This window comes from Sciurus carolinensis, chromosome 7, assembly GCF_902686445.1.
Source record: "Sciurus carolinensis chromosome 7, mSciCar1.2, whole genome shotgun sequence".
NCBI classification, from domain to species: Eukaryota; Metazoa; Chordata; class Mammalia; order Rodentia; family Sciuridae; genus Sciurus; species Sciurus carolinensis.
In genome coordinates this window covers 119798414-119824515 of record NC_062219.1, presented here as the reverse complement: position 1 = coordinate 119824515, position 26102 = coordinate 119798414, and the positions used below count along the sequence as shown (strand labels likewise).

The following is a 26102-nucleotide window of genomic DNA, read 5'->3' as shown; positions in this document are numbered from 1 at the left end:
CCCCAGCCCTTTCCTATATTTTATTTAAAGACAGGGTCTCGCTGAGTTGCTTAGGGCCTTGCTAAGTTGCTGAGGCTGGCTTTGAACTCACAATCCTCCTGCCTCAGCCTCCCCAGCTGCTGGGATTACAGGCAGGAGCCATGGCACCCTGCAGGATCTGTGTTTTTAAAAGTCTCACAGGGAGGATTGCTCAAGCCAGGTGGTCCTTGCCTGCAGAAATATGCTAGGCTCGGTTCAGGGCACACTTCCCCACACCTGCAGGCTGGAACACGCCGCCGGTGGCAGGTAACACGGCCTGACCCTGCACTGGATTCTGCCTGCTGCACACCTATTCAGCTCTGCAGAGCTTCAGAAAGCAGGTTGTTTCCTTCTCCCCTTTGACAAGAGGAGGCTGAGGCCCCGTTCTCAAGACCAAACACCCAGCTGACTTTGCCATCTGGGAGCTAGGGAGGCCAACCATGGTGCCCTCTGCAGTTGAGTGTTGTCTCAACTGTTGGAAGGGTTTTACATTTCATTGTACAGCCCAGAGACCTGCGATGAATTGTGAGGGATGAGTTTATCTTTGGAAAATCTTAACAGTGGCTCCCCTGCCCTATAACCATCTTTTTGGTACAGCTCCAGCCAGGGAACACTCTTGAACTATGAGTGGTCCTGGTGGCCTTTTCCCACAGGACTGGGTTGCCGGCTTTCTGGGCTTCAGAGAGGAGTTGACTCTTTCACTCACTTCCCCACAGGCTGCTGGCCTAATGTGCTGTTTGTCTCATGCCTCTTTGCTGTTGGCTCTTAGCTGCCTGCTTCTCCTGTCCCGCTGATCTTCCCATGCCCAGTCCCAGTCAGCCCAGGACCAGCTGACACCTCCAGCCTGCCACTGGGCTGGGCCGGTGGCTTGTCAGCGTCACCCAGTTTCTCTCCCTACAGTGCCAAGACTTGATCTCCCAGACCTCATCCCCACTGAGCCAGAATGATTCCTGCACTGGGCGGTCAGCAGACCTGCTGCTGCCTTCTGGGGACACAGGCAGGAGGCGGCATGACAGTCTTCAGGACCCTGTGGCACCCTCTCGAGCAGAGCGTTTCAGAATCCAGGTGAGCAGAAGGGACTGCAGCCAGGTCCCCTGGGTAGGGCAGGGCCTCCAGGAGCTACCTGCTGCCCTGTGGTGAGCACTGTTGGTCTGGCATGGCTCACAATTGACCCCAGCCTGCTCCCCTCACTCCCCGCACAGCCCCCTGGGTGAGGCCTGTCCAGCCCCAGGCCTCCCAGAGCCGGACTGCAGTGCGTGTGTTGGGGCCGCCCCTGCACCCCGCACACCTGGACGTCCTCCTCACAAGCTCAGCTCTGCTGGCTCCTCTGTGACCATAGCCTCGCCCAGTCCAGCCCCGTGGGCCCTTGCTGGTCTCCACAGCCTTCACAAAGCCCTCGTCCCCTCCACTCTTGCCCCGTCTGTTCCCCAGCACCAGTGTCCCTGAGCCCCAACTCCACATGCTCGTCCCACCTGCCCCAGCAGAACTGCAGCCTCATCTCGGGCTGCAGGATCCTCCAGCCGCTGCCCAGGGTCACAGTTATTCAGGACTCTCCTGTCCCAGCTCCAGCCTTGCTCAGACCTCTAGCATTGTCCCTTCTGTCCCTTGGCCTGTCCAACACCACAGTGGCAAGTGTCCCTCTCCCCTCAGGGTGAACTCTGCCCTCCACTCCCCGGTCCCTCTTCTGCCCACCCCGACCTAGGGTTTCCCACGCCTTTCCACAGCTGAGCCATGCACATTTTTTTCCTCCCACATTTTTTCTTGGTGCACTGAAGCTGCAGGCACCAATGGGAACTGCTGTTTTGTATTTGCACATGCACACAAGGTGACTGTGATTCAGCCGGTGTCACTCCCCAGCATCCCCCCTCCTACCACTTGGTCTCTTTGCTCCACTGATTTCCTTTGATTTTCGTAAGATCCCCACCACCCCACCTTTCTTTTCCTTTTACCTCTCTAACTTCCACATATGAGAGAAAACATACAACCTTTGACCTTCTGAGTTTGGCTCATTTTTCTTAACATGATGGTCCTTGGTTCCATCCATTTTCCTGTAAAAGACATAATTTTATTTTTCTTCATGGCTGAATAAAATTCTGTTGTGTATACAGACGATGTATTCTTCATCCATTCATCTGCTGATGGACACCTCGGTGGGTTCCCTAGTTTGACCGCCACACGTTTTGGTCACTGTAGGGTACATGTCAGCCCTCAGCTGCAGTTGCTCTGTGTGGAGACTGCATGCCCTGGAGTGAAAGTCTTAAATGTTTCCTGAATCTTCCTTCCACTGGGCCCTACTTATGTGCCCTATACCTCTTGCCTGGACGACAGGACCCTCTCCCAATCCCTAGCTGCTGCCAGAAGGAGCCATTTAAATGTGTCCTAGCCCTGGTGCTTCACTGCCCCCCACCTGCCCAGGACTGAGTCCACAACCTGTGACTGGGGTGTGAGGCCTTCGGGCACCTGGCTCTGCTGTGGCCACCTCTGTTCTCTGTGCTGAACGGTGCCCCAGCTAATGCTTCCCCATACTGGCACTGCTGTGTGGTCCCTCCTTGTCTTCAAGACTAATCAGACGCTGTAGACCCCTCCTGCCAGCCCTGCTCCCATCTGACTTGGGTCCCTGCTGCTCTGCCTATGCCTTAGTGTCGGCAGTGGCCCCCACTTTGCCACAGTGCTTCTGAGTTGCTTGTCTGCTCCCACCCCTCTGCCCTGACCTCATTGAGGTCACCAGCTTCCTCACCGATGTGGAACCAAACAGGCCCCTGGACTCCCCTGGAGCAGGTGAGTGAGCACCTTTCCAACTGTCTGCCTGCGTGTTCTGCAGGAGGAGCACCGCGAGGCCAAGCTCACCCTGCGGCCGCCCAGCCTGGCTGCCCCCTACGCCCCCGTGCAGAGCTGGCAACACCAGCCAGAGAAGCTCATCTTCGAGTCCTGTGGTTATGAGGCCAACGTGAGTTGCTCCTGCCCTCCCAGTGGCCAGCCTCGCTGCTCCCTGCCCCTTCCCACAGGCCCTCTGTCCCGCTGCAGTGCTAGGCTAGGCCCAGGCTCTGCCCTTTAGCTGTTCCCAGCAACCAAGGGGAGGAGCAGGGGCCTTCCCAGCTGGGGCAGGAAGTGCTGTGTTGGGAGAGGTGACCACCATCTGGTGGGATGTCCCGGATTGCCTGGGTCCCTGCCTGGATGCGACCGTTCTTTGCTAAGCCCAGTCACTGCTCGTTCCACAGTATCTGGGCTCCATGCTCATCAAAGATCTGCGTGGGACAGAGTCCACGCAGGATGCCTGCGCCAAGATGCGGGTAGGTTGTCTGTGGGACAGGGTGGGCGGGTGCTGCCTAGGACAAAAAGCAGCAGACTGGAGTGCGACCTGCAGCTGCCCAGGCCCCACCACACTGCAGGGATGGGAGTGGGCCGGGCACTGCGGATTTGAGGGAAGGGGTGTTCCAGGACCACCCTTGTTTCCTATAGAAATCCACCGAGCACATGAAGAAGGTCCCCACCATCATCCTGTCCATCACCTATAAAGGTGTCAAGTTCATCGATGCGTCCAACAAGGTGTGCTTCTCAGGAGGACTGCTACAGGGGTGGGCTGTCTCCCCGTCAGAGCCCTGGGGCTGCAGGACGGGCGACCGGGTGCCCTTTATCATCCCTCTCTGCCCTTTCCCTACCTCCCGTCTCCACCTCCTCCCCAGGTTCTTGTTTCTCTCTCCTTGACCCTGGGTCCTGCCCATCTCCACTGAGTGGCAGCTGTGCTCTCTTCCCAACCCTGCCTCAGCTTCCCTGCTCACGGGCCTTCAGTGGTGTAATTCCCTCAGGGAGCAGGGGACTGCCCCCCGCCCCACTGCTTGGGATCCCACCCTCCTGAGCCCCTTCCCGCCTCCCCCTACCCTGGAAGGTGCAGGGGCTGGGCTGGGAGAGCTCCTGGTTGGCTGTGAAGGCGTCAGTGCCTTCGTTGCCATGGTCAAGGGTGGAGACCCCAGACTTAAACCAGGCAGTTAGACGCTGCCCCTTACTCCCGCTTCAGGGGGAAAAAAGAAGTGGTGTTTGGCTAGAGTCTGGGCTGGAATGAAGAACGGGAGCGATGGGCTGGGGTGGGTGGTGCCAGCAGCATGCCCTGAAGGAGCCGGGCAGTTCCCGAACGCTGCCTTCCCCACAGAACGTCATCGCGGAGCATGAGATCCGCAACATTTCCTGTGCGGCCCAGGACCCGGAGGACCTCTGTACCTTTGCCTATATCACCAAGGACCTGCAGACCAGCCACCACTATTGCCATGTGTTCAGCACAGTAGATGTGGTGAGTGAGGGGCCACGTGTGCCCCAAGAAGGCAGTAGGGACTGCGAGCCCTGGAGGGGTCTAGCCCTCTCTGCTGGGCACAGATGGCTGCTGTCCTGTTCCCTGCTGGCACCTGGCAAAGTGCTTCATTCATGAATGAAGCCCAGCAGCATCCATTCCTGTCCCTTTCACACAGCGAGGCGACTGAGTCACAGAGGGAATGAGCGGCTGCCCAGGGGCTAGTGGTAGAGGTTTTCCAGCTCAGCCGAGTGCTTACTGGTCAGGCAAGGCCTTTGTTCCCCCAGCTTTCTATCTGCACCCACTGCCCCGACTCCCCAGACCTTTAGGGGCAGGCTCCCTCAAGTGCCCTCTACGTTGCCCTGGGTGGCAGGCAGTGCCCTCTTGGCAGTAGGCTTCTCTTGGGAAGGCCTCTGGCACTGCAGCCGGGTTGTGGAGTTAGTTCCTCCGCACAAAGAGCTGACCCCCAGTGCCAGGGATGATCTGCCCTGAGACCAAGCCTGGCAGGACCCCAGGCCATCTCCTCACCCCAGCAGGGATGTCAGGTCCCTGTCACCCTAAGGAAAAGTAGCTATTTCTAGAATCTCTGTGGTTCCTGAATTCAGACCCCTCTGGGTAGTCCCTGTTCCTGGGACCTTATCTAGCTCACCCTCTCCGTGCTCTGAGCCAGTGGAGTCTAGGAGCCTGGGTTCTGAAATCAGGCACCCAGCTGTGTCACTGTGGCCGTGTGATCTTGGAAATGTCACCTCACCTGTTTCCTCCTCTGTACAAAGGGAATTTCCTCCTCTGTACAATGGGACGGCCTGAAGCTTGGGTGAAGCCATCCGCATGGCACTGGTAGCTGATGGCTATTCACCCGTAGCTCACACTCTCCACCTACCGTCCACTCTGCTGTAACGCAGCCTAACGCTCCTACAGTCCCCATGGCTGTAAAATCAGTCAAGACCACAGCGTTAGCCAGGCATAGTGGCACACACCTGTAATCCCAGATTTGGAGGCTGAGGCAGGAGGATCACACAGGTTCAAAGCGAGCTTCAGAAGTACAGTAAGACTGTCTCCAAATACAGTTTAAAAGTGCCAGGTGTAGCCCAGTGGTAGAGCCCTTGCTTAGCTTGCATGAAGCCCTGGTTCCATCTCTAGCACCACCAAAAAGAAAAAAACAAGACCTTAGGGTCTGTGGGCAAATAGAGTTGAGGCATATTACTAGAAAATTTTGTCAGTGATGTGGTTAAAATTAAAAATGGGAACAAAATCACTAGCACTCTTTTATTCATGTTAGATCATTAAGGAATACATTTAATACTACAGTAACCATAGTTCTATCTTGAAGTTCATTTTTTTTTTTTATGTGGTACTGGGGATCGAACTCAGGGCCTTGTGCCTGCGAGGCAAGCACTCTACCAGCTGAGCTATCTCCCCAGCCCATAGTTCTATCTTGAAAGAGACCTGAGCTTGACCTGCAAGAAGTGCCCTCCTGGCCGAGTTTGCAAGTTTGAGGCCAGCCTGGGCAAGATTAGTGAGACCCTAAGCAACTTAGCAAGACCCTTTCTCAAAAAATAAAAAGGTCTGAGGATGTGACTCAGGGGAGAACTCCCCTGGGTTCCGTCCCCAGCGCCGTAATAGACTCAGGCTCCTGCTGAGGCCCAGGGTGTGGGAAGAGAGCAAAGTAAGGGAGGAGTCACCCCACACAGCTGGCCAAGAGGTGGGGGCGGCTGCACAGCCTGGGGGTGCTCGCAGCCTGTGTCTTCTGAGGTGGAGGTTTCCAGGGGAGTGTCCGGCACCAGGTGCCCATGGGCGTGTGCACTTTTGTGGATTCTCATGTGACTCGGTTCAGCAGGCTGCAGTTTTTATGTGTACCTAGTGTTTCTGTCAGACAAAATCAGACCCAAGGAAACAATAATTTTTTTTTTAATGTTGGCACTGGGGATTTAAACCCAGGAGTGTTTTACCACTGAGCTACATCCCTAGTCCCTTTCTATTTTGAGACAGTGTCTCATAAGTTGCTGAGGCTGGCCTCAAACTTGGATCCTCCTGCCTCAGCCTCCCGACTCACAGGCAGGTGATGCTTGGCAATAAAATGTGTTTTGTTCGCACTGCTCCCTAATGTGCCACTTGCACTGAAACAAATTTGTTTTCAAAACAAATGTCCCCTGTTCCCTCTGAGGGTGGGGAAGGCATCAGAGAGAAGGCAGGTAGTGGCTCCTGAATCCAAGCACTCATGTGGGATCTCCTTCCTCCTAGAACCTGACCTACGAGATCATCCTGACGCTGGGGCAGGCGTTCGAGGTGGCCTATCAGCTGGCCCTGCAGGCCCAGAAGTCCAGGTCGCTGGGGGCCTCTGCTGTTGAGATGATCGAAACAAAATCTTCCAAACCGGTGCCTAAGCCTCGGGTGGGCACGAGGAAGTCCGCAGTACGTGGGCCCCGTCGTAAGACTCCCTGCTTCCTGGCCCAGGCTCGCAGGCTGGGTGGCTGGGTCTCACTCCTCCTGAGGGCGGCCTCTGCCCCCCGCTGCGGCCCTCCCCTGCTCCTCGGGCGGGAGGCGGAGCCGTCTGCCTGGAGTCTCCTGCTCCCCTCCCTTCAGGACAGGCCACCTTGGGGCTGCTGAGAGCAGGGCCTGCGGGAGCCCACAGTGACCTGGTCCCTGTGTCCGTCTGCTTTGCTCTGCGCCCAGGTGCCGCTGACCCCCGACAGTCGCTGCTGTCACTGTCACTCCTGCACCACCCACCGCCCTTCTTACCTGCCGCTGCCGCCTGTTAGTCCTGGAGTCAAGGTCTTTGCGCCTCCTGCTGTCTTGTGTGTCAGTCTCCCTCAAGTGACCGTGAGCTTTCTCAGACTCTGGTGGCCTTCCTCTACCCGTGTTGACCTTCTCTTCTTTCCCAAGTCACCCTCTGCCCTCCCTGTGTTGCTTTAGCTGTTTCTCTGTCGCGTCCCCTCTGCGAGGTCTGGGACGACTGCTGTGGTCTTCCTCAGCCTGAGCTCTCTGGCCCCACTCGAGGGACCCAGGATTGGGGTTTCTAGGCCCCGGTGGGATGGGTCTGGGCTTCGAGCAGGAGCCTAAAGGAGGTGTGTCTCCTTTGCCCGCACAGCCCTAAGAAATCCCTGGGAGAGGCAGTTGTCTGGAGGTAGCTGTCCCCAAGATGCCCCAGGGAGGCTGGCACTCCTCCCTTGCCCCGTCCCAGAGGCCTGCTCGTTGGCTGCAGCACAGCCCAGGGGAGTGGGCACACGGGGCCCTGCTGGCCTCCTGGCCCTGGTGCAGCCTGCTCTGACTCTTCATCCATTTCCTTGTTTGGCAGCTGGAACCACCGGACACTGACCAAGAGGCCCAGTCCCACGCCAGCGTCTCCTGGATTGTGGACCCAAAGCCAGACTCTAAGCGGAGCCTCAGCACCAAGTATGAGACCACTATCTTCTAAACAGCCCACCCTGTCTCCACTAGTCTCACTGTGCCTTTGCCGTCCGATCTTTCTGCTGTCTCAACTCTCTCCTTCCAGCTGCCACCGCCACGGCCCCACCTTCGCGGGGACCTGCCCTCCTCCTGGGCAGCAGCTCTAGACGCTCCACTCACAGCTCTGTACCTAACACCACCGAACACTGTGAATTCTCCCCTTGGGCTGAGGACAGCTGGGGGGGCGCGTTGCCTTTGAGGTGGGCTGAGGGGGCTGGGCGCTCTGCTGCGGCCAGCAGCCCCTGCAGGGGGCACTGCAGAGCTGAGGGGCGGGCTTTGGGCAGAGCCCACGGGCACCACTGGTGGCTCCTGGAGCTGGCGCTCCTCTCCTGTCTTCCGCCTTGAGCCACAGCTGGATGCCGAGAGCTAACTGTTTTCACCTTCCTGACACAACCAACCACTGTGACCGCCTGGTGCCAGAATTCCTGCTCACAGCTGGCCTGCAGCCCTGGCTTTGTTCTTGTGGCCAGGCCCCTGTGAGGCCCTGAGCTCAGTGAGGTGGCCTGACCAGGGACACACTGCTTTCCGTGAAGGCCCTCGGTACATGCCGGCTCCAGGGTGCAGGCTGTGCGCATCTGAGCGCCCACAGGCTGGCGTCTCCAGGCACCTCGGTCCTGGAGGGCCTTCCATGCCAAGGAATAAGCGGCATGAGTGTGGTTGTCCCCTACATCTCACCACCGAGAGCAGGTGTAGAGCCCCGGGCCTGGCCAGCTCACCGAGGAGGAAGTCCTTCCCGTAGGTCCAGCTCGAGGGGGCTGCGTCTACTCTCGCACCTCCTTCCCCCTCAGCGCAGCTGCCTGAGCGCAGGGCCCGACCACGCACCTTCCATTGTCTCTGGGAGCTGACACTTCTCCACGGCATGGGGTCTGAGAGAGCCATCGTCCAGTCCCCCACTGGCCTCTCCCAACTCAGCTCCTCTGGGAGGGGCCAGGCGGTCACCTCCCAGCAGCTGGCACAGCAGAGCGCATCCTGGAGGAAGGCGGCACTCCCCTCCCTGGGCGGCCATGGTTCGAGGGCAGGAGACAGGGAAGAAGTGATTTCTTAGGAAGCGCACAGCAGGCGTAGCATAGCCAGCAAGTTAGAGGCACGCCCACGTGGCATGCCAGGGTGGGTCCTGCTCCCGCTGGCCTCCTTGTACCTTTCTGAGCCACAGGCAGCCAGGGCTGTGGGCCAGCGGGCTCGGGGAGGCTGAGGGCCTTTCTGTTCTGCTTGTTTCCCTTCAGTCTCCTCCACCTTGTGCAGCCCCTCTGGTTAACCCTCTCCTCCCCCCATTGTTTGCTTCTGCCAAGCTGAGCCACTGAGGAACCACTGTGCTTCGGAAACAGCCGGGGAGCAGGCTCTGCCCCCGCCACCACCGCCTGGCCTGCAGCTCCGAAGACCCAGCCCAGCCCCACCTGCAGGACCGCCACTCGCTGCTTGGCCTGGGCCTGCCACCACCAGGTCCTGCAAGCCAGCCCTGCCCTGGCTGCGGAGGAGCACTCCAGGCCCCTAGCAGATGAGCCTGGAACCCAGAGGGTCAAGAAGTGACTTGTCCAGAATACCATGTTTTTAATAGGAAAAAATCTTTTTATAAAATGAACTTTTAACACTTGGCTCAAACCTCTAGGTAAAACTGCCAATCTTTAGACAAATAACTATGGGGTCAGGGGACAGAGGAACTGAGGTTAGCCAAAAAGCCAGTTGGTACAGCCCTGTCCTCAGCATGGGGCCTTGCGCTGTCCCATGGTCGAGGTGGAAGGAGCAGGCCCAGAGGAGATTCCTGAGGGGCTGCTCCTCAGACCAACAAGGCAGCTGCTGTTCTTATAGACTGCTCAACTTTTGTCCCCATCCAGAGCTGGACTCGGGTTCTTCAGGAAGAAAACAGCCTCAGAGGCACCTGGACTGAAGCAGAGGTTTCCGGTCTATTCCTGGGGTTCCCAGTGTGAAGGTCCAGGGGCCAAATGGGAGATGGGCAAACAGTCTCTGGTGCCAGGATGTCGTAGCTGGTACTGGGAGCTCCCAGTGGCTCACCTGGTGGGCAGTTGGCACTGCCAGGGCTGGACGCCCTGCGTGCTCTGCTGACATCCCGCCTCAACCAGGTTAAACAGGCAATAGCTGTGTTTTGGGCATTAACGGAAAGGTCAGCTAAGATTGCTACTTGCTAGTTGGTGACTTGTCTGATCAGGTCTGTGTGATTGGGCTTATTTTGATTCTCTGCGTTATGGTTTGAGTGTTGTATTCACTGCTGGGCACGTCCACGGCTCCAGATGTGGAAGAGGCAGGTCAGATGACAGTCCATTTGATTCCTCCTATGTGACCTCGAGGGCAGGCTGGCGTCCTGGCATTCCACTGCTGCTTAACCCTTCTGCTCGCTTGCTTTGCATCTGAAAGTAACTTGGGACTGAGAATTGAAGGGGTGGAGAGGCAAGGCCAGGCCAGCTGCTGGGCCATCTCCTCCAGGTGGAGCGCAGCGTGTCAGCAGGCCGTGGCTCTTCTGGCCTGGTTCACTCTGGCCCCAGGGTGTGTGTTCCAGGCTTCAGCAGCACTTCGCTTCCCCAGCAGAGGCTGGGAGCTGGGATTCTGTGCTGGTATGTGTGCGCAAGGGACCACCGCTGGGCACCTTCCCAGCCTCTGGTTGCCCAGAGGTGGAAAGCAGGCTGCTGAGCACCCAGCACCGTGGTGGGGGGTGCAGCCCCCTCTGCAGTAGAGGCAGGTTGTCCTCCACCTCCGAAAACTACACAAGGACCTGTCACCTTGAAGTTGTACTGCTCTCCTGCCTCCTGCATAGGGATCCTCCCCTCAGTTCACACCTGTGGGGAAGGACGCGAAGACCGCGTCCTGGTCCCTCACTGCGCTGCTCTGGGCCTCGCGGCCCTGCACCCCTCTCCTCCCTGGCAATGTAGGAGGCCCTGCTGGCGGCGGGGACCCTGGCGAGGAAATGACACTAAGATGAGTCCCTGACGCTGTTTTGTTTTTAGACATGAACTCCCCTCCAAGCTGCTATGTCCTCCGTATTTATTCAGGGCGCCTCCTGCGGGGAGGGCTTGAGCTGGGTTTCTTTCTGAAGGTTGAAAGGAAAGGGACTGGGCCTTCTCTTGCTTGTGCTCTCTTCCTTCTTTACTCCCCTCTGGGAGTTCCCTAGAAAGGAATATTGCAACCTTAAGGTCAGGCTCCAGGCGGATAGGCCCCTGCTGTCGCGCTTCTCTGAGCGCAGGCTACACAGTGTAGCTCTCCCGGCAGCTGCACCTGCGTGGTGCAGGAGCCGTTGGCGGAGCCGGGCGCACTCAGTCCTGTGCTGGCCGCAGGTCCCGCCTGCCTCTGCTCTCCTCTCACCAGCTGCCCTGGGCGGCAGGCCTTCCCCTGCCGGGCTGCGTGCCGCTGCACTTCCCTCGGGCCTGGTGTGAGCAGGCAGCATGCGCCATCCGTCAAGACGTCAGACATGAGTCTGAGCTCGGTCAGGTTTGAGCTACCCAGGCCCGCAGAGCGCAGTTCGCAAGACTGTTGCTGCTAATGGTGTGGCGATGGGACTGAACTGTAATAAAAATGTTATTTAATCTTTGTCTCTGTATTTTGATACTTGAATGACTTTCCCTTGTTTTACTGTACATATAATTGTTAATCTGATTTTGTCTGAATTATAAACATCTTGTGGTACCAAACATAACCGATCTGTGCAGCAACATAGACTGACCTCACTACACGAGAGTGTAAATAGTCCTGGGCTTCCAGCTTTGGTTTTGTTATTTTCATAACTGTACAACTTAGACTGAATTAATAAATGAGAAGTGACACAAAACCAGCCTCACTTTTTGGAGTCTCTGAAATAGAAACTTTGTTTCCTGGCAGAAACGGACACAGCTAGCTGCTGCTGCAGGTTGGGAATAAGCACCCTACTTTGTTTGGCTTGGGTGACAGTTTGGGACTTCTCCCTGCCAGGCATTCTTCAAAAGGTAGCTCCCCACCCAGGGTGGCCTCTTGTAGCTAATGCTGTTGGGCAGAGGGGCCTGCTCTTCACTCCCCATCCTTAGGGACGTCTGGTTGCGAACACCAGAGAAGGGCCACGTTACAGGTACCTCTCCATCCTGGGCTGAGCTTTTCAATCCATGGACATTTAGGGGACCAGGCTGTGCACCTTGGTCGATCTAAAACTGAAAGAAAACCATCTCCCTTCGGGAACTTAGAGCTGAATTGTGGAGGTTAAGTTTTGGACATAACCTGCAAGACAGTCCAAGGGCTGCAGAGGTGCTGAGGGACAAAGTGCACCCAGGGATGGGGGGATGGGGTGGTGCCTGAGCTGGTGTTTTTTTGTTTGTTTTGGTACCAGGGATGGAACTCAGGGGCACTCACCACTGAGCCACATCCCCAGCTCTATTTTGTATTTTATTTAGAGACAGGGTCTCACTGAGTTGCTTAGCGCTTCGCAGTTGCTGAGACTAGCTTTGAACTCACGATTCCCGCCCACCCCCCACCCCCCACCCCCCCCACCCACCCCCCCACCCCACCCCCCGTCTCAGCTTCCTGAGCCACTGGGATTACAGGCGTGCACCACCCCTGAGGGGTTTTTAAAGGGGAGAATGTGTCAGGTGTACATGTGATCCCAGAGACTCCGGAGGCTAAGGCAGGAGGATCTCAAGTTTGAGGCTAGCCTGGGCAATCTGGCAAGACGCTTTCTCAAAAAATAAAAAGGGCTGGGGATGTAGCTCAGTGGTGGAGCACCCCTGGGCTCAATCCCAAATGCTGGGGGTAGGGTGGGGTGGGGGGTGAAAGGCACAGTAACAGCAGCCTCTTTATTGAGCACCTGTGTTCCAAGCTCTCTGGAAAACTATAAAAGCAGTCATCTCATCAGCCCACGCCTTTGTGGGTGGGGATTATCACTTCTTTACAAAGAACGAAACAGGCTCAGAAAGGTTAAAATACCTGCTTAGAGCCAAAAGGGATGACTTAGAGACACCCAGTGGCTCACAGCTGCTCTTGGGCCTGCTTCAGCCTGAGCTGCCCAACACAGAACACTCTTATTTGTGAGTTTCTGTGAAATTTTCCCCTTGTTAAAAAGTTTAAAATCATCCATTCCAACTCCCAATTTTACTTGTGAAGAAACAAGGAAGACGATCTTGCCTTAGCCAGACAGCCACCTGGCTGGTCAGTGGCAGAGGGGACCAGACTCAGCTTGGTTCCCTGCCAGAGCTGCTCAGCACTCGCCTGGGAGAGCAAGTGCGGCTCAGGCATGGGGCCACCACCCCCAGTGGCTGTGGCATTGTCCTCGGCAGGTCTTGTCATGACCAGCGTCACTACTCCATCCGCAGCATGGCACCAGGACACATTGCCACTCATGACCCACTTCTGGCGCCACCCAGCAGCCTCAGCAGGAGCCTTCTACTCTGCCTGCTCCCAAGGCTGCAGTGCTGACAACGGTGCCCAGGCCCCAGGACAGTGCCTACTGCTGAGCCAGAGGCGAGTGGAAGGAAGAGAGGGAGGGAGGGAGGGAGCCAGCCGGTGGGACACCCGACCTGCGGTGCCCCTCAGCCACCACTCCCCGTCGCCCTCTGCCTCCTCAGACTGGGTGGCACAGTGGTGGCACGTGGACTTGGAGCAGGAAGAAGCCAGGAGGTAAGCAAGGTGTCTGCTCCTGGGCCTCCGAGTGGAGCGTGAGGAGCCCTCCGTCCCCTTCCGTCTGCTCCTCTCTGTCCCCCTTAGAGCCCAAGTCCTGGCTGGGCTCCCCTTCACAGGTGCCCTGCGGGCTAGGCTCCCAGGTGGCTGCGGCACTGCCAGGATCAGAGGAGACAGTGCCTTCGTGGGGAGCAGGCCTGAGGAGGCCCGTCCCACAGCAGCATCGCCACAGCCACCAGCTTCCGAGAGCCTGTCCTGGTCCCTCCCGAGCCCCAGGCAGCTCAGCCAACGTCAGTGTGTCTTACAGTTCAAACTGTGGCTCCTGCAGCGCCACTTGTCACCAACTAAAATGAAGGAAAAGCACAGGTTTGAACTGACCAGGGCTCGGCGTGTGCCGGGACCCCATGACTGTTCTCTCCAGGACTCAGCTGCCAGGAAGACCATTCTGAAGAAGCAAGTGCCAGACAGAAGCATCGTCCAAACACAGGATAGTTAATATCCGGTACATGGAGTGGGGACGACAAGGTAGCAGAGGGGATGGGGTGCAGAGAGAGTCCTGTTCCTACTTACCCCGAAGTAAATTCCAGATGGCTCACGTATCTAAATGTAGAAGGGGGAAAAAAAAAACAAAAAACCTCAAAGCTAGAAAAAAAGGGAAACTTTTTCCACGATTTTGGTATGAGATAGGACTTTCCACACATATTACAAAATTCTGTATTTTTTTTTTTTTTTTTTTTTTTTTTAAAGATTAACATAGTCGTAGGGCTGGGGATATGGCTCAGTTGGTAGAGTGCTTGCCTTGCAAGCACAAGGCCCTGGGTTCAATCCCCAGCACTGCAAAAAAAAAAAAAAAAAAAAAAGATTAACATAGTCAACAAGATAAAAAAAAACCAAACATTCCTGTGTAGCAAAATGCTCCATTAAGAAAAAAACAATGTGGGCTGGGCTGGGCTGGGCTGTAGTTCAGTGGTAGAGTTCTTGGCTTGGCACGTGTGAGGCCCTGGGTTCAATCCTCAGCACCACATAAAAATAAATAAAGGCATGCTGTCCACTTACAACTACAAAAAAAAAAAAAAAAAAAAAAACCAAAAAAACAGCCAGGTGTTGTGCACGCCTGTAATCCTAGCTACTCAGGAGGCTGAGGCAGGAGGATCACAAGTTCAAGGCCAGTCTGGACAACTTAGTGAGACCCAGTATCAAAAAATAAGAAGGGCTGGGGGTGCAACTCAGTGGTAGAGCACCCAGGTTCAATCCCCAGCACCAAGAATCAAAATAAAACCAAACACTGGAACTTCTGGGCAGTCCCTCCTCTTCTCAGGACCACGAAAGCCCTAGTGGAGACACTAGGAGCACAGAGAAAGCCCGCTCTCTCCAGCCACGGGACCAGCGAAGGCCGGCCTCACAGGGCAGGAGACTTGGCCAGTAACTGCTCTACTCCAACCAAATGCCAGAAAAGAAATTGTGGCCCAAACCCACCTGTGCCAGCCAATGGGGAGCCTAGCTGTCCACCCTTCCCAGGCTGGGGAGTATCAGACCAGGGTAACCACCCAGGGGTCACAGGCCGCTCCCACCTGGGAGTCAGAAGTTCCCATCGCCTCCCAAGAGCAAGGGGTGTTGGGAGGCCAGGGGGAAACCCTGGACTTCTACCCTACGTGGCAGTAAGGAAGCCACATTCGCCCTTCCCTTGCTAGTGTGGTGTCAAATAGTCAGGTAAAACAGAAGGCCTGAGATCGAGCTCTCCATACATAATATAAAAACGTGCAAGTTATGATAGAAAATCACTTGCCATATCAAAAACCAGAAAAATCTCCAAGTGAATTTTAATGGCAATAAATAGATGTCAACACCAAGATGACAGGTTCGAATCATCTGACAAAAAGCTTAAAACAGCCGTAAGTGTTTCAGTGAGCAATTATGAACACAATCGAAGCAAGTGAAAAAACAGAAGTCTGAGCAAAGAAGTAAAAGATATGAAGAACCTAATGGAAATTTTAGAACTGAAAACAACTAAAACAAAAAACTCAGTGGATGGGCAAAGAACAAAAGAGAAGAAAGAAAGAATTCATAAACTGGAAAACAGAACAATAGAAATTACCCAAATCTGTGCAGCAGAGGAAACACACTAAGAATGAAGAGTCTCAGAAACCTGTGAGACCATAACCAAAGATCTGACATTTATGTCAACAGAGTCCTGGAAAGACAAGGGAAGAGGGTGAGGGGAAAAAAACAAAAAAAAAACTCAAATAATGCCTGAGAACTTTTCTGATTTGGCAAGAGACTATCCAATCCAAGAAGCTAAGCAAACCCCAAACCAGATAAGCAAGGCCAAAGAAATCCATGCCAAGATCCATCATCATTAAATTTCAGAAAAAAAAAGGCAAAAAAATCTTGAAAGCAGTAAAGAAAAAAGACATTTTTCCTATAGGGGAAAGCTAGTTGAATGACAGCGAGCTTCACAGAATCTGCGGGGGCCAGAAGTCAGCGTCACAGTGGCTTTCGGGTACTGAAGGAAAAAAGGTCGTCAACCTAGCATCCTACAATCTGTGAAAATATTCTTCAAGCATGAAGGAGATCCATGTACAAACAGAGAAACAACATGTATCCCATTTGTTTACAATTAAAAAAAAAAAAAAAAAAAAAAAGAATGAAGGAGAATCACGGTCTTCTCAGGTGAAGGAGAATGAAGGATCTTCGTTGCCTGCAGACCTGCCCTAAAAGATCAGCGGAAGCTTTCTACAAAGAAACAATAGGAGGAGGAAACTTGGAACACCAGGGGAGGGTGGGTGGACACCTGAGCAAAAATATGGTTAAGCACAATAGACTTTCTTTCTCCTCCTTTAATAGTTGAAGCAAAATTCATGTATGTACGTACGAGCTCACGCGTGCGGCACTGGAGACTAGCCCAGGGCGCTTGCCACTGAGTGCACCCAGCCGCTTTTACTTTTTATTTTGAGACGGGGTCTTGCAGAGTTTCCAGATTGCCCTCCAACTTGTGATTCCTCTGCCTCAGCCTCCTGAGTCACAGGGATTACAGACGTGTGCCACTGTACCCAACAAAACAATATCTTAAGTGGCAATGATAAAGGGAAGTAAAGGGAGATAAAGTTTCTATACCACACTTGAACTGGCAGATGGTGACACCAGTTGGCTGTGGCAGGGTGTGCAAACACATTAGAGGTATAATTACGTATCTAACATATAAGATAAATATGGTTATGTATAGTTTTTTTATACATAGGAAAGCATAAAGCAACCACTCAAAAGAAAAAAAAATAGAAAATAGTATTTTTTAAAAAGCAAAGTAATTTTAAAAAATATATATATATAATGGCAGATTTATTCCTAACATATTATAATCACATGAAATGTAAATAAATGGTCTAAAAATATCAGTTAAGAGATTTGAGGCCTGGGGTTGTGGCTCAGAGGTGGAGCGCTTGCCTGGCACCTGTAAGGCCCTGGGTTCGATCCTCAGCATCAGGTATAAATAAATGGATTAAATACAGGTCCATCAACAACCAAAAATAATTTTTAAAAAGAGATTTGAGACTGGAGTGGGAGGTCGCCGGGCGGTAAGCACTCGCACGCGTCCACGGAGGGCTGGCTTCCGTGCCCTCACCACAAACGACAGGCCAGCACCAACCCACCGTCCGCCGTGCTCGGGACACCTGCCACCACGACACGCGCCCAGGCTGAAGTAAAAGCACGGAGAACGATGCCCGAAGGAAAGCAGGCGCGGCCACCTGAGGTCTCAGAGCAGCTTCAGCGCGGAGGGAGTCACAGGAGACACGGAGGCACCAGGTCAGGAGACAACCCAGGGCTAACTGCACGCACGGAACAACACAACCACACAATGTGTGACGCAGAACCAAACCGAGAAGAGACACGAGCCCACGAACCCGAGGCACTGAATCGTGTCCCACCCCCACCCCCACGCTGAAGCCCAGCCGCCACCATGACAGACCGTGCCTGGAGTCTGCGGGTGGGGATTAAGGTAACTCAGGGCTTTCAGGAGGTCATTATGGCAAATGAAGTCATAAGGATGGGGTCCCAGTCAGGTTGGGTTGGTGGCTTTGTAGCAGAGGAAGCTCCGTCCCTGTCTTTTTCTCTCTCCCTTTCCCTCTGCACACACGTGCGCACACGCGCTAAGAGAAAGCCACATCATGACATGAAGGCCGCAGGCAGCTGAGCCTAGAAGACTCCTCACCAGAAGCTCCCTGCAGTCCTTGGTTGGGGACTCCCAGCCCCCAGCACTGTAAGAGATAAATTTCTGCTGTGTGAGCCTCCCAGTCTTTGGTGTTTGTTATGGCCGCCTGAAGAGACTGATATGAGACTCTGTTAGCCCTCTACATCTGGATGCCACATCTGTAGATCAACCATGAATTGAAAATATTCTTTAAAAAATGGTAGTCAATTTTTGCCATCATTTCCTAAACAACAGAGTACAACTATGTACATGACATCCACATTGTAAGTGGATCTTTTTATAAAGATGATGGATGGTATGGATGGTATAAGGGAGGGTCACAGAGGCTGTAGGTAAATACTGCTATTTCCTTTAAGAGACCTGAGCATCTGTGGATTTTGGTGCCTTTGGGCCATCCGGAACCAATTGCCTACCAGCACTGAGAGCCGACTAGCTGCCTGGAGATTTCCGCACCCTCTCTACAACTGACGAAACCACCAGGCAGAAAATTAGCAAGGATGTAGGAAACTTCCCCCCACCACCAACATAGAGTCTCACTGACGGTCACAGGACCCTGGTCACAACAGCAGGAAGCACATTTTGTTCAAATGCCCATGGAACATATTCCAAGACAGAACCATTCCAGGCCAGGAAGCAGGCCTTGACAAATTTAAACTAATTAAAATAATGTAGAATGTGTTTTTCGACCACAGTGGAACCAGAGAAGTAGATGACAGAATGATAGAGAACGACAAGAAGAGCAGGAAATGAACAATGCCCTCCATCACTGAGCTACACCCCAACCCTTTTTGGTTTTGTTTTTTATATTGAGATAGGGTCTTGCTACCTTGCCCAGGCTGGCCTTGAACTCATGATCCTCCTGCCTCAGCCTCCCAAGCAGCTGGGAATCAGGTGTGTGTCACTGCTCCTGGCTAACTATACACTTCTACATAATCCATAGTTGAAAGATAAAGTCATGAGAGAAATATTAACATGAATAAAAATGAAAATATATCAAAACTTTGAGGACAAGGTAAAGCAGTGCTAAGAAGGAGAATTACAGCACTAAATGTAAAGAGAAATCTTTCATCTCAAGAACCTAGGAAAAAAGAAGAGCAAATCAAAATAAGCCCAGAGCACACAGAAGGAAGGAAATAATAAACATAAAAGCAGAAAACAATGAAATAGAAAATAGAAAAAAAAATCTGTGAAAGCAGGCATGGTGTATACACCTGCGATCCCAGCAACATGGGAGGCTGAGGCAGGAGGACTGCAAGTTCGAACCAGCCTCAGCAACTCAATGAGACTCTCAGCAACTTATCAAGACCCTGTCTCAAAATTTAAAAATAAAAAAATTTTTAAAAGTGGGGGGAATTTTAAAAAGTTGGGGGAGGATAGCACACTGGAAATGTGGCTCAATGGTATAGCACCCCTGGGCTCAGTCCCCAGCAGGGCAAATATTATCAGACCAAGTTGCTGACAGTACCTGGGCGAAATGGTCCACAACTAGTCCTGGCAGCTCAGGAGGCTGAGGCAGGAGAACTGCTAATTCAAAACCAGCCTCAGCAATGTAGTAAGGCTGTAATCAACTTAGTGAGACCCTGTCTCTAAATAAAATATGATGTGCCTTATTTGGTTAAGCACCCTTAGTTCAATCCCCAGCACGCACACACACACACACACACGAAAAAATCACAGGATAAAGTTTCAGTTATGTCAAATGAATAAATTCTAAAAATCTGCTGCACAACATGGCACCTACAGTTACCAATATAGTACTGTGTACTTTTAAAGTATGTTAAGAGTCTAGATTGCATGTTAGTGTTCTTAGTATGAAACAACAAAAAAAAGAAATATGAAATTTTGAAATGTGATGGATGTATTCAGTACCTTAATTATAGTGAAGGTATTGTATCACAGGTCCAAACTCATCAAAATGCATACATTAAATATGTGTAATTTTTGTATATCAATTGTACCTAAATAAAACTTTTTTTTTTGGTAGTGTTAGGAATCAAACCCAGGGCCTTGAACATGCTAAGTGAACATGCTACCACTGAGCTATACCCCCCCAGTCCCAAAATTTAAAAATAAATAAAACACCATTTATAATCACTCACTCTAAAAATGAAATCCTTAGGTGTAAATCTAACACTAGATATATAGGACTTGTATGCAGAAAACTGAATAGTGCTGATGGAAGATCTCAATGAAGACTGAAATAACAGAGATGTACCATGTTCATGAATTGCAGTATTTCACATTGTAAAGACACTCATTATCCCTAAATTGATAGAAAAGTTTAAGATAATTCTTACCAAATTTCCATCAGGTATTTGTTGTTGTTTTAAGATTTAGACAGAATTGTTCTATGAAAATTAACATCCAATTCAAGAAGAAATGAAACACATACAAGGAAACAGGAAAATATGGCCCATTTGCTGGGGAAAAAGAAGATAATTGAAACTGTCTCTGGAAGCCTAGTCCTTGGACCTACGAAATCAGGGTTAACATTAGCAGTCCCCTGTACCCATGATTTTACTTTCTGCAGTTTCGATTATCTGCAAACACATTCTGAAAATAGTAAATTGAAAATTCCAGGAATAATTCATAAGTTTAACTTGAGGGCTGTTCTGAGTCATGCAGTGCAACCTCACACCGGCTGGTCTGCCTGCCTAGGAAGGGAACCAGTCCCTTGCTTAGCCCTCTGCCCGGCACGTCCTTGCTGCATACAGAGGCTCCTCGACTGATGGTAGGGCTGAATCTCAATAAACCTGTTGCAAATTGAAAACATCGTAAGCAGAAAAGGTATTTCATACACCTAAGCTACTGAACAGCCCACCTTAAATGTGCTCAGAGCACTTACATTAGCCTCCCCTTGGGCAAAGCCCATGTGTGGTCATTTTGCAGTGCTAGGAATGGAACCCAGGGCCTTACGCATGCTAGGCAAGGGCTCTACCACTGAGCCACATCCCCAGCTCCAGAGTACATAGAAAATGAAGTGCTGAAAATCTCATGTAACTTATTGAATATTGTGCCTGAAAGTGGAAAACAGTACTATTTTAAGTCAAAAACAAACCATCACTACCTGGGGGCCTCTGTGTGCTACCTGCCCACTGTCACTTGACAGCCATCTCAGTTATCAGATCAACTATCACAGTTTTGCAGTGCTTATGTTCAAGGAACCATTATTTTACTTAATAATGGCCCCAAAGCATAAGAATACTATGTTAGTCAGTTTTTCATTGCTAGGATAAAATGCCTGAGAAGAAAAGATTTGTTCTGGGTCACAATTTCAGAGGTTCTAGTCCATGGTCAACAGCCTCCATTGCTTTGGAGCTGAGTCCATGGCAGGAGGGCATGGTGGAGGAGAGCCACTCACTTCATGGCAGCTGGGAAGCGGAGAGGAGGAGGGAGGAAGGGGCCAGGAAGAGATAACCCTTCCAGGGCATGCCGCCGCTGACCTACTTCCTGCAGCTAGGCCCCAGTACCTAGTTGCTACCACCTTGCGATGACACCAAATTACTCATTCTTCAGTGATCCATGAATCTGTTGATGATGTCAGAGCCCTCATGATCCGATGCCTTCCTAAGAGCCCTGTTCCAAACACCGCTGCACTGGGGGCCACGCACGCCTTCAGCACACGAGCCTTTGGGGGACATTCCAGGTCCAAACCATAACAAGCACTGATGCTGGCGATTTGGATGTACCAAACAGAAGCCACAAGTGCCTCCTCTAAGTGAAAAGTGAGCACTCCCAACTCAATAAGGAAAAAATATGCTGAGTTGCTAGATCAACAATGTGACAAATCTATGACACTATGAAGAAATGAAAAGAAGTTCAGCTACTTTTACTGTCATACCTCAAACTACAAAAGTCATGGCTGCAGTACGCAATGACTCAGTTGTGATGGAAAAGGCATTCAACTTGTAGGAAGATGTGAACAGAAAACGGCCGTGGCTGTTGACAACACTGTGCAGTAAGCACTGACCCTACACAAAGGCCTCAGCAAGGGACATCCTGGAACAAGCAACGTGAGCCATTAACTACAATGAGGGACGGCTACACAGATTCGAGAATAGGTTTGGATGGAAAAACACAAAGATTAGTGAGGAGGCTGGGTTTGCCAAGGAAGCATCTGCTGCCACCTTTCTAGCAGGGTTGAAGTTAGGAGAAAGGACACCGTCCATAGGAAGTCTTCAGCTGTGATGAGAGAGAATGCTCTCTAGCACCTACCTGCATGAAAGAGCGAAGGAGGCACCAGTGCATGGGACGTGGCAGGACAGGTGGACTCTGATACTACGTGGCGATGCCACAGGGCACGTGATAAAGTCAGGGGTAATGCAGAGAGACAGGACACATGTACTCTCAAAGGCAGGATTTACCTGCCCATGTTCTGAGAAAGCATGCGCGACAGTCATCTTGTTGATGGACTGTCAAACCAGGAGTAACGAGCGTGTGTGGCAAAGGAAGGGCTAGACATTGCAGCTGGCCATTCTGAATCTGTTTGCTATAAAAATCACAATATCGAGGTTATTTTTCAATTGTACACATCAACGTCATTGCCTCAGCCCCTTGGCCAGGGTACTATTTGGTTTTCCAAGGCCACATCCCCCTGCCTGTTTTTTCTTTTTTTAACTCATGATCAGTAATTGATGCAGACCTTAAGCTAGACATAATGCAGTTCTAGAAATCCTTCACTCCTGCTGATGCATAACATTCTTCAAAGTTGCAATAGATGAATTAAAACCAGAAACTGCAAATGCCTACAGAAGAATATATAGATCGAATCAAGAGTGATTTCAAAGGCTTCCTAGGGATTGATAGAAAAGTGAGAAAAATCATCCAGGCAGCAAGAGAAGCTGCTAGAGAAGGATTTGCCAACATGCCTGAGGAACTGGAAGAACATATTGAAAACCTTGAAAAGTATTAAAAAGAAAGGAATGGGGGCTGGGGAGATAGCTCAGTTGGTAGAGTGCTTGCCTCACAAGCATAAGGCCCTGGGTTCAATCCCCAGCACCGCAAAAAAAAAAAAAAAAAAAAAAAAAAAAAGAATTGGAAGAACTTGAGTCATTTACAGAGGAAGAAGAAGCTGAAGAAACAAGCAGAACCAGTAACATAGACATTACTGAGATTTGCTGAAGTATTTCAAATTGCAGACATCAAAAGACAAAGCTACAGAATACAACCCTCAGATGGAATGCAGCATTGAAGTCACCCACATGACCACCAGAGGACTGAAACTTCTGAGGCCATACTTTGATGAGTTGAAGGCAGGGAGGGTGTGGCTCAAAGGTAGAACATCACCTGACATGCAGGGGGCCTTGGACTGTAACCGCAGCACCACAACCAAACAAACAAAAACAACTTACGGTTAGAAGAAATTCCAGTTAGTGACATCAAGCCACTTACTACAAGTGAGGGAAAAAGCCTTCAGCTATTGAGGACCTCCAATCACCAGCCTCGCCTGCACAGGCCCTGTCAGTGCTCAGTGATCTAGGATCAGAGAGATGACCCTGCTGATGTATCATCGGAATGTTGATAACAGCTCAAGACTGAGCCAGATGACTTCACTTTATCTCATCACAAGAACGAGAGGAGAGAGGACCGTGAAATACTTCTAGAGAGACCACATCCACAGAATTTTATGACAGTTTCTATTAATTGTTTTATTAGCAGTTATTGCTGACAACCAAAAATAATAAAAGAGAGAATATACAGTAATTAAAATCAGAAATGCAAGGTGGAGGAGTTTACTACCAACCCCCAGAAACAGAGAGTTCTACGAAAACACTATGAGCAACTGTACGTCAACAAATTCGATAACCTAAAAGAAATGGATGAAGTCCCAGGGACATTAAAATGACCAAAACTGATTTAAGAAAAAAAAATTTTTGAACAGGCCTATAAGTAGTACAGAACTTAGTAATTAAAAGCTTCTCAAGGGGACTTCTACAACCAGATGGCTCCACCAGTCTACCGAAGTCTAACAAGTATTTAAAGAAAGATTAACACCATTCTTTTCAAACTCGAGAGAAGAGGAGAGAGAGAGAGAGAAAACACACTTCTCAGGTCAGTCAGGAAGCCAGCATCACCCTAATTCCAAAGCCAGGCAAAGACACCACAGGAAAGCTACAACATGATATCCTTTGTGAAAACAGATGCAAAAACCCTCAATAAAATACTCGCAAACTGGTCCCAACAGCATATTTAAAGGATTCTATTGTCAGACACAGTGGCAGACAACCGCAGTCTAACTACTCAGGCGGCTGAGACAGCAGGACTGCTCTAGCCCAGTAGTTGCGGGGCAGGTTGGGGCAACATAGCAAGAACCCCATCTCCAAAAAGTGGTGACCAGACACCACAATTGAGTGGGGTTTCCCCGTGAATGCAAGGGTAATTCATGACAGGAAAATCAAATCATGCTAATAGTGCAGCACCCTAATGGACGAAAACCACATGATCATTTCTTGATTCTTGAAAAAGCATTCAAACACCCTTTTCATAATAAACGTGCTGCATTATGAATCTTGAAAGCAAAGCAGTCATAAAAAGCTACATATTAGCTGGACACAGTGGTGCACACCTATAGTTTCAGTACTCAGGAGGCTCAGGCAGGAGGATCCCAAGTTTGAGGTGAACCTCAGCAACTTGAGACACTATCTTAAAATTTTTAAAAAGGGCCAGGGGGATGGGGATGTGGCTCAGTGGCAAAGCTCTGGCCTAGCGTGAGCAAAGCCCAGAGTTCAATCTCCACGCACGCGCTCACACACGCACACAAAAGGCTGGGGAATGCACAGCAGCTCTGTGATAGTGCTTGCCTTAGCACGCACAAGGCCCTGGGCTCAACACTCAGCATGGCTGAAAAACATAAAGCAAAAAGAAAGCTCCATATTATGTATCCACGAAGTATCCAGAGTCAGAAAACTCAGCAAGACAGAAAGCAGATCAGTGGTTGTCAGGGGCAAGAGCCGGGGAAGATGGGGAGCCACTTGTTACTAGAACAGGATTTCCTTTAGTGGTGATGAAAATATTTTGGATTTCGCCAAGATGCTTGTATGACACCGCAAACGTGTCAATATCACTGATGGCAAACTTCATATGACATGTATATTTACCATTATTTAAAATACAAATACAAAAAAATATTAAATCCCCTCAAAACAATGAGCAGGATGAAATGGATTGAGAGACAGGATCCCTGTCTGTTCTGTGTGGAAGCACAAGAAAAACCAATTCAAAATATCTAATCCGTTGATTATTCCAGATTTTAATGACTGAGTACAAAGCCAGGTTCTTTGGCCAGCCCAGGTCGGCACCCCACAACCAGGCAGTCTTCCTCACGGGACTCCACGAGAGCACCTTTGCCTCCAAGAGCCCGAGGCTTCCAAAATGCAGATGGTTTAAAAATTCAAATTGTTACAAATCAGAGAATCCAATGTGCCAAGCCTCACTGTTTATTAAACACACCACTTTTTCTGGGTTTCCCTGTTCTGCGGTTGCACAGGTAAGAGACTGGAAACTTCCCATGACCCATGACCCATGCCTTCCAACTTTTCTGGCCACCCACCTAGACTGTCCTCTAGCAGAGGGCATCCACTAGGGCAGAGCCCTGGACTGAGCAGAGTTCAAATCCCTCCTGAGTTGTCGCTGCTACGTTAAGAGGGTTACGCTGGGTTCTTCCATCTCCTGAATGGTGAGAATGCTGTTTTCTTCACCTTGCCTTGAGAATACACACTAGTTAACTTTCATGTTCTCCTGTCCATTACACAAAAGATCAAATCTGGACTGAATATTTTCATTTCAACCACACTATGTTAGGGCTGAAGACAATGGGTTGGGACTGTAAAATCCCCCCAGAAAGCCAGTCCTTCCTCTCTCATTTGGTGTCTTATCAGTGACCAGGAGATAACAGCCACAGCTCCCAGACCAGAGAGGGGAGGAGGAGGGAGCCCCCCACCTCTGAGCACACACATCCCTCTTGTGAGGAACAAGGTGTTCTAAGCTCAGAGACGGGGGCAGGAGACTGGCTGGGCTAGAGAACAGGACCAGGGAGAAATGGATCCAAGTTGGCCACTGACCTAAAGGCCCCAGCTGCCACCTGTCTCACCACAGCCCCAGTCACTAGCTGCATACTGCAACAGGAGAGGAAGGCGAGGCTCTCGCTATTCCTTTACTTCTTGCATCATCTGAAACCTTCAGGGGAGTCTAGTCCTGATGATGAGCTTCCTAACTTCTTTCAACCACACCCTCTGCTGATCTGAACTGGACAAAAGAAAGGCTTCCACAGAAGTGCTTATTTCCATATTTTGGATAATTCCATGGAGTTCTCAAAGAAATACTTCACCTTAGAGAAACTAATGCTAGGACCTAGGTGTCTTGGCTGCTCAGCTGCACATGCTAAAGGGCCAAAGAAGGGAGCACAGGGCTTGCTGACTTCTCAGCTAGTTGGGGGCTGAGGGCCTGGCCTCAGCGGCAGCACAGGAAGAGTAGAGGATTGTTTTCAGTTTTTCTTTGCAGTTTGGAAGTTTATTGGTGAATGGGTTTGGGCCAGTTGTTGTTTACTTGCTGGGTCCCTTCAGC

General features: G+C 51.2%; 1 protein-coding gene across 11 annotated transcripts in view; it reads left to right on the top strand.

Annotated features, from left to right (window-relative positions):
* Positions 1-11527, top strand: part of Anks1a (ankyrin repeat and sterile alpha motif domain containing 1A) — a 193316-nt gene extending 181789 nt beyond the window's left edge. For 2 of the 11 annotated variants that reach the window (XM_047557087.1, XM_047557090.1), the window contains 9 exons: positions 919-1083; positions 2840-2965; positions 3237-3308; positions 3478-3564; positions 4166-4303; positions 6542-6712; positions 6974-7072; positions 7596-7693; positions 7794-9029. In XM_047557087.1, coding sequence (XP_047413043.1) covers positions 919-1083; positions 2840-2965; positions 3237-3308; positions 3478-3564; positions 4166-4303; positions 6542-6712; positions 6974-7072; positions 7596-7693; positions 7794-7854 — 1017 coding nt within the window. In that variant the 3' untranslated portion in view covers positions 7855-9029. The other 9 variants (XM_047557092.1, XM_047557096.1, XM_047557091.1 and 6 more) reach the window with 8 other exon arrangements.
* Positions 11528-26102: the final 14575 nt, after the last annotated feature.